Below are 8598 nucleotides of genomic sequence, written 5' to 3'. Positions count from 1 at the left end.
TTAAGATTGGAGAATTACATCAACATGGATCAAAGAATATCTTAAAGATTTTGTTTATAAATTATGTAAATATTTGTAATTTTTATTTAATAAAAAGTAGTAGGAGACTTTATTTTTATCTCATAATATATATATACTATGAAGGTCCAAAGTCCAAGAGGAGACCCAGACTGCAAAATATGTGTAGTGCGTCAACTAGTTTGAAAAGTTTACACGTAGGCCAGGAGCTTAATATTGAATATGACCTCAAACACGTCCTTATTCAACATTTGTGGGGTCCACACCTGTGGAAACTTAACTCGCTCGGACACCCCACACTAACGATAAAGCTCATACTTGTTATTACTTTTTTTTAATAAAATAAAATAAAAAAGTATAAAATTTGACTTTTTGATTGTACACGTGGATAATCGAAGTCCCCACACCTGGTTTGCTTTTTCTATTATTTAATTAAAATGAATGTTTTACAGCAAAATAATAATAATAACCCCTATTATTTTGGTGAGACTTTTTCCTCTTATGTCATGAATCTTGCAAAACCAAAAAGGTTAATGGTTAATTAAATTAGATTTTGAGTGAGGAAGCAGTTTGAGTACATTGAACTTGGACGGAGTCATGGACCATATACAATAGATTGTTATGAGATTTTGTTCAAAACATTGAAAAAGATTGAGATTTATAATTGAGTAAGTTCCTCCTAAAATACGAGGACCATCAAGTGTGCTGTGCGAAGAGGAAAACGGAAGGTGGCTACTGATTCCCACTTCTGCTTTTTCACTATAACACGTATATAATAATATTGCATCTTCTTCTTCTTCTTTCACTTTTTTTTTATGTATACATATAGATACTATATATATATATATAAATATATTGTTTCTTTCTGATAAAAGAGAGGCTTTTTCTCCCACTATCGACGGTTTTCATTAGAAGCACATGAATGAGGTGAGAAGTCTTAACACTCTGTTTTTGGACTTTATTCTTCACATTTTTATACATATTGAAAAGACCAATTACCCAAAAAGAAAAATATAATAATAAAAATCTGGGTTTCGAGTAATGATTATTTTTTTGTTTTTAATAATAGCAATGCTTGTAGGGAGAATTGTCATAGTAGATGCCGATAGCCTATGATATGAGGGTAGGGGTTAAATGTTACATTAGATCAAAGATATCTTGGCAGAATAATAATCTTTATGAGTTTGATTGGATTTGGTCAAGTTGTCTCTTTATGCATTCCAAGAGGGATCAAACAACATCTCATGAACACATGCACCCTCTTAGCGTTTCTTGAAAACAATGTCCAGTTTTAGATTTCAGTAATGATTTTTTATTAAATCCTTTTCAAGAATAATGGCATATTTTCAATGACACTGTTTTTTCTTTTTGGAATTTTTAAAAATGCTTGCTAGGATTGGATGGATATGGATGGATGCCCTTTTATTTTCTTTAAAAGTCCCAATCAAGAGTCGAATACCAATAACAACTATTTCAGCGTATAACAAGAAGAAAAATACAAAGATGATGCTCTCGCAATGTGTATATATCTAAGCGTCTGTTGCAAGGTTGTTTTTGCTTGAGTTGAATTGGTCAGTGGTTCACTCTAACACTTTGTTTGTTTGGTTTTAATCTTTAGTCGTTTTTAACTTGCTTTGTGGACCTTCTCGAATGATATTATATTCTTAAGCTTTAATTGGAAGGAGAATTGGACCAGGAATTAATACAACCTCACATTTGAGGTTTAAGTCTAAAGTGTGGGACCTTACTTGATTTTGATCCCTCACGCACTTTTATACTAAATAATAATTCATTAACATAAGAAACCCCATTAAAGCTCAAAAAGAAAACTTTGGTGCATTGGCTTTACAAGATGAACAAAGATTTGAAAGATATCATTATAAAAAGTGGCTTTAGCTCTCTTCTTCTGCCATCTGTGATTTCAAGTCAACAAACTCATTTCAAGCTTCGTATTATAAGCCTTAAACACCAGAGTTATGGTATTGATGAGATTATTGCTTACATCAACTATAAGCCATTGAAAATTAATAATAATAATCCATGCGTTGGCTGTTGACTCTAGTTTTCAATTATTTTATCATTAGTAACTTCACTTTGTCTAATCCTGTATGTATGTGACATGTAAGAGATCCAGATTCATTATTTCACTGCTGTTGGTGCTTGTGATTTTCAGTTGTAAAGTTTGACTAAAATTCTTTCTTAACAGCTTATTTAAGACCAAGTTCCCCAACCTCCTCTTCTGCATTCAATAACTCTCTACTGCTCCATTAAGGTATTTGATTATATGACTCTGTAAGCTTCTATAGCATTATACACTTTTTTTCATTGAGTTTACCTCACTTTTTTTTTTTTTTTCAACTGTTTGACAAGATGGTGTTATTTCATTACTTTCAGTAATTTAGGACTTTATTTACATAGGTAAAGACTTTGTGTCACAATACGACTATAAAGCCACTTGCTCAAGTGGTTGGTCTATTATGAACCCTTCTGAACTTGAAGCTAAAGGGGCAGTTGTCTATGCATAATTGCATGTAAACAAAGCATTATTTCTATGCTAACTTTCCCTCAATTTATATTGCTCATATCAAGAATATCAGTATTCTGAATTCCAGGTGAAATATACTTAGATGGCTTCAACAGTTCATTCAAATGCTGAAGGTAAAGAAGAGATGGACATAATAAGGAGTACCCCAAGTGACCGATATATTCCCAAAGTTTCAGTTCCTTCAAAGCAAAACCTCTTCAAGGAGTTCAAAAACACTGTCAAAGAAACCTTCTTTGCTGATGACCCTTTACGTCCATTCAAGGATCAGTCCAAGTCTAAAAAATTCATCCTTGGAGTGCAGACCATTTTCCCCATCTTTGAATGGTCTAGAGATTATAGTCTTAAAAAATTTAGGGGAGATCTTATTGCTGGACTCACTATTGCAAGTCTCTGCATTCCTCAGGTACATCATTATCAGCTACTAGCTTCTCTTATAAGGTTTATAGATTCTGTCATTCACAATGTTGACCAATCCCTTTGATTTCCAAAACACAGGATATTGGGTACTCAAAACTTGCAAATTTGGCTCCACAGTATGGATTGTGTATGTTATCTTTCTACTTATCTATGGTTTTTTTCAGCTTGGTTGTTTAACAGAATTTTTTGCTTAGTCTTCTTTAACCCTTTAATTTTCCGCAGACTCCAGCTTTGTTCCACCACTGATCTATGCTTTTATGGGAAGCTCAAGAGATATAGCCATAGGACCAGTGGCTGTGGTATCTCTCTTACTTGGTACCCTGCTTCAGAATCAAGTCGATCATACTACACATCCAGCTGAATATCTGAGACTTGCATTTACAGCTACTTTTTTTGCTGGGATAACCCAAGCAACTCTTGGGATTTTGAGGTAATTGTCGACTAAGCGTTAACTGTTTAGGCCTGTTTTGGCTAATTTCCTCACCTATTTCTCTGATAAGATATGCACTGATTTCATGTCTTCTTATTCATATCATTTCAGATTAGGTTTCTTGATTGATTTCCTATCCCATGCTGCTATTGTTGGTTTTATGGGTGGTGCTGCCATCACCATTGCCCTCCAACAGCTTAAGGGATTTCTTGGCATAAAAAAGTTCACAAAGAAAACTGATATCATCTCAGTGATGCATTCAGTAGTTGACTCAGCCCATCATGGGGTAAACTTCTCTCTCTCCCTCTCTCTCTCTCGCCTCTCCCACTCATGTATACTTCTCTCCTTTTTGTATTTGTTCTTTAAAGTATATTCACCATGCAGTTTCAAGAACAAATCGATCTAAAGCTTTCTAGTTACTTATTTATATATTACAAAATTGCAGTGGAATTGGCAGACCATAGTCATAGGAGGGGTGTTTTTAACCTTTCTTCTAGTCGCTAAATTCATCGTAAGAATCGCAATATCACTTCCATGATTTACTTCAAACTATCTAAGCCTGCGATCGTTTTCTCACTTGCTCTTGTGTTGGGAGCAGGGAAAGAAGAACAAAAAACTCTTCTGGGTGCCTGCAATAGCTCCATTGATATCAGTTATTTTGTCCACTTTTTTTGTGTACATAACCCATGCAGAAAAGCAAGGAGTTGAAATAGTAAGCACTTGACATGGTTTTTCTCCCTCCTCATTTCTATGTACTTAACCAAGAGATTTAATCATATAAAGAATGGTTGTAGTACTTGTTATCATTGGCTTTTCATAATGTGTTTGACTTATTGTATGAAGGTGAAACATATAGAGAAAGGAATCAGCCCTTCATCCTTTAATCAAATATACTTCACTGGAGAATATCTCATCAAAGGCTTTAAGATTGGGGTTGTGGCTGGCGTGATTGCGTTAACGGTGAGCTAATTCACCTATTTTGAAGAAATTTGGTTTGGGCTTTGTAGTGTCGTGAATCTAAACATTGAAAGTGAACTTTTTGGGGGTTGACTTTATTAGGAAGCTATAGCTATTGGAAGAACATTTGCTTCCATGAAGGATTATCAACTTGATGGAAACAAGGAAATGGTGGCACTTGGAACCATGAACGTTATTGGCTCAATGACTTCCTGCTATGTGACAACAGGTGAGAATAAAGCTATTCATTTAAATCACCTATTTCAAACAATAATTCAATTAGAAGGTCCAAAAGTAAATTCAATGAAGTCAACATTGCCTAATTTGAGGGCAATAGACCATGCCTTTAAAGCAAAAATTCAGCTATTAATATCTGAATATTAGCTGCTTATCACAATACTGTGCAACAATTAATCTAGAAATTGGAATTGCACAGTTGGTAGCACTTATATTTAAAAAGAATGAGAATGGATAGATGTTTGAGTGTTTCCTTTCATATTAATAGATGCGTTCAGTGTTCAATGTTCACCAACCAAAGTTAGATAGGGATATAAATTGATAGCATTTATATTTAAAAAGAATTAGAATGGAATGGTGTTTGAGAAGACAATTCCTTTCATAATTATAGTGTTCACCAACCCAAGTGTGAAAGTGATATTATTGTAATATTGTGGGTTCTCCATGATTAAGACTAGGAAAAGAAACTCAGTTCCAAGGGTCCTCCATGAGACTAGAATATTAAGTATGAAATTTTTTACACAATCTTCACAAATTTCTAAAATTTACACTTGATCCTCACTTATTTAAGTAATTGACTTATTTTGATTAGCATTCTTAGCTTTATAATAACAAGTCAGTAAACACTACAGAAAGGGAATCAAACTGATATTATTAGATATTACTTTTCATAGAAATCTGAACACAAGGGAGTCAATAATCCCATTTTTCTTGCTTTTATTATGTTTCAAATTCTTGTCATTATAGATTAGTAAACGAACTTATAGCTGGCCTAAAGATGAGTAAATGTCTCTAGTCTCTAGAACCTTTTTAGCATGATATTCAGAGGTGTTTGTGACTAAAACTAGAAAGACATATCTCAAGTCTTTTAACTGGTGATATCTTCTTGCTCATTTCTTGTAGGTTCATTCTCTCGCTCGGCAGTCAATTACATGGCTGGATGCCAAACTGCAGTCTCTAATATTGTGATGTCCTTCGTTGTGTTCCTAACACTGATGTTCATCACACCTCTTTTCAAGTACACTCCCAACGCCATCCTAGCCGCCATCATTATATCCGCTGTGCTCAATCTAATCGATTTTCAGGCTGCAATCCTGATATGGAAGATTGACAAGTTTGATTTCGTGGCTTGCATGGGAGCCTTCTTTGGTGTTGTATTCTCATCTGTTGAGATTGGTCTCTTAATTGCGGTACTAATTCCTAACATTAACTAACTACAGCTATCTTATATTCCTAGAGCAGGTTAAGGAAGATTGTATCAAGTGATTTAATATGTTGTTGTTGTGCCTTGGTAGGTCGTCATATCCTTTGCTAAAATTCTGTTACAAGTTACTAGACCACGGACCGCAACTCTTGGAAAGATCCCTAGAACAACTGTGTACAGAAACATCCAACAATATCCTGAAGCAACTAAGGTTCCAGGCGTTTTGATTGTCAGAGTTGATTCAGCAATTTACTTTTCGAACTCTAATTATGTTAGAGAAAGGTATAGAAAACCTTTTTGTCTTTGTTCGTATTTACTCTGGGTGTGTTATACTAGTATAAATCAATCTAACTATTGATCTCAACTACTTATTGTGTATGTAGAATATTGAGATGGTTGGGCGATGAAGAAGAACTACTTAAAGCAGCTGATCTACCACCTATTCACTTCTTGATAGTCGAAATGTCACGTAAGAGAAGTTCAACCTAGTTTTTGCAGATGAGTCTTTGTTCAACTATATAACATTTTATTTCTTATGTTCCTTTGTTGTTTAATTGTTGCAGCTGTTACTGACATTGACACCAGTGGTATCCATGCCTTGGAAGAGTTGTATAGGAGTCTCCAAAAGAGAGACATTCAAGTAAATAACTAATCCATTCTATTTCTAGTTCCTCTCACTTATAGTAAAGCGACAACATTTCATACTATAACAAGTTATAATTGTACAATTGGTGTGAGTGCTGACCTCTGGTATTGCTAAACAGCTTGTTCTTGCAAATCCTGGTCCTGTGGTGATTGACAAACTTCATGCATCCAAGTTTACGACTTTGATTGGCGAGGACCGAATCTTCCTCACTGTCGCGGACGCAGTGGCAGCCTGTTCTCCAAAATTGCTGGAAGAAGTTTAGCAACAACAAACACACATGAACTGTTGATAGTTTGTTGATCATATATCAGATGCTTGAACACGATGAGTAGTTGAATTGTGAAGGAATTACAATAAGCATTATGAAGGTGGTCAATGGAGGGTCATGTGCCTTAATTCCAATAGAAGAAGAAAAATAACAACGTGTACAATTAATTGTACACTTCCACTAAAAGCATGCATGGATTTAATGTAACTTGCAAAAGTGTACGTAGAATTGAACTGTAGGAGCCATCTAAAGCTGTCTACATACTTGAGTTTATGTTACCTATATAGTTTATATATATAAGTCATAACCTCGAGGGTTTTCACAGATCTTTTGTTTTCATATAAATATATATATATATATATATATTAATGAGCTTGAAGTAATAAGATGAAGTAATCTTATATATCAAGCACGAAAACCAACATTACTAGCATAGCAATCTATCTCTTAGAGCACTTCCAATGCCTCTTTTAAAATAGATATATTCTACAATTATAGCTCAAATGTGATAAAATGTTTCTCCATTTAAATTTTTTGAGACAACTATTCATTCCTTTATAAATATTTTATTATTTTGTTTCTAACTTTTCTATATATATGTTTGATATTAAGAATAATATTATATGATTTTAGTAATTTTTTTAAACTTATATACATATTATCATTTTATATTTTGTTATAATAATTATATTGAGAATTATTTTTAAATTTTGTATTAATTTATATTTTATTTGTTTTGGAATAATATAAAATAAAGTATAATTATATTTTGATATTATATATGAATAAATATCTTAAATATTAAAAGATATAAAGATATTATTAATAATGAGAGAAAAAATTTTAAATGAATAAAAAATATTAAAAAAATAATATTTAATAATATAGAAAAAAAATAAATAAGTTGATGTATAGTATAATGTAAAAATTAGATATAAAATAAATAAAATAGTGTATTGATGATATATTTTAGAGAACAGAGAAGAACATTATGCCCTTAGTACTTGTAAACTATAATAATAATAATTAAATTATCCTCATCCAATTAATCAGTTTGAATCTGTTGCGACTTAATAACATAAGTGAAAAGAAACAAACAAAATGTTTATTAAGGATATGTCAGAAAAAAATGTCTCAACTAAATTGTTTTTTTTTTTAAAAAAAACAACTTGATATGGAATTAATAATATGTCTACTTACTCCTCCTCTATCATGCAAAATCAAACTATCATGGAGTTAAGATCATTAATTGGACATGAAGTAACACATCAAAATTATACAATGATATATTAATTCATTTCCGAACATAGAATTTCCAAAATTAAAACTTTTGTTAAGTATCTCCTTTTCTTTAAATTATGAAACAAAGATGATTAAAATGTTTTAAAATAATGTTGTTAAAAAAAATTCTCGTCTATTTCATATTTTATATACAAACAATTACATAAAAGAGAAACCCAGCGAGCCTTTAATCTTAGTTATATCTTGGAACTTACTATTATCAGTATTATAATCTAATTAGTTATTAGGGAACGTAAACCAAGTTTTCACGTACAAATTAAGAAGCATTTTAAAACCAAAATAAAAAATCACTGTATAGTGGGTTTTGTCAGATTAAATAACCGTGCATTAAACTAATACAAACGAAAGGATTTTTTTTTCCTTCTTCTTAATTTTCGGTTATCAATAATCTGATAGTGGAGTGGAGAAACTTCTTATATATAACTCACATTTTGAGTCTTCTAAAAAGAACTCTAAACTTATCATTTTCTCACGACCTTATACAAAAACACCATCATATTAGAAAAAGAAGGAGAAAAAAAACTGCAAATATTAATTAGGGTTACCAGTTGCTCCACTATTTGATCAGACTAGC

General features: G+C 32.3%; 1 protein-coding gene across 9 annotated transcripts; it reads left to right on the top strand.

Annotated features, from left to right (window-relative positions):
• The first annotated feature begins 786 nt into the window (after nt 1–786).
• LOC133805140 (sulfate transporter 1.3) lies at nt 787–7048 on the top strand. 9 transcript variants are annotated; one of them, XM_062243243.1, is made up of 16 exons: nt 791–945; nt 1413–1565; nt 2225–2290; nt 2631–2966; nt 3059–3107; nt 3203–3410; nt 3522–3696; nt 3856–3921; nt 4009–4122; nt 4254–4370; nt 4470–4596; nt 5508–5794; nt 5900–6090; nt 6192–6277; nt 6372–6448; nt 6573–7048. In XM_062243243.1, the coding sequence occupies exons 4-16, from the start codon at nt 2646–2648 to the stop codon at nt 6714–6716; spliced, it is 1962 nt and encodes a 653-aa protein (XP_062099227.1). In that variant the 5' UTR covers nt 791–945; nt 1413–1565; nt 2225–2290; nt 2631–2645; the 3' UTR covers nt 6717–7048. The 9 variants fall into 9 exon arrangements, with proteins under 9 accessions (XP_062099225.1, XP_062099228.1, XP_062099227.1 ...); XM_062243246.1 differs by having other exon boundaries at nt 2616–2966; XM_062243238.1 differs by having other exon boundaries at nt 1413–1589.
• Nucleotides 7049–8598: the final 1550 nt, after the last annotated feature.

This window comes from Humulus lupulus, chromosome X (genome assembly GCF_963169125.1).
Source record: "Humulus lupulus chromosome X, drHumLupu1.1, whole genome shotgun sequence".
Taxonomy (NCBI): domain Eukaryota; kingdom Viridiplantae; phylum Streptophyta; class Magnoliopsida; order Rosales; family Cannabaceae; genus Humulus; species Humulus lupulus.
This window is presented reverse-complemented; position numbering and strand designations above follow the sequence as displayed.

What these genes read in the sequence shown, in the direction of transcription:
- LOC133805140 (XM_062243241.1), top strand. Translation starts at nt 2,646, where the DNA reads ATGGCTTCAACAGTTCATTCAAATGCTGAAGGTAAAGAAGAGATGGAC. An exon ending in GCAACTCTTGGGATTTTGAG is followed by an intron (nt 3,411 to 3,521) that starts GTAATTGTCGAC and finishes ATATCATTTCAG; the next exon opens with ATTAGGTTTCTTGATTGATT. An exon ending in TTCCTGCTATGTGACAACAG is followed by an intron (nt 4,597 to 5,507) that starts GTGAGAATAAAG and finishes CATTTCTTGTAG; the next exon opens with GTTCATTCTCTCGCTCGGCA.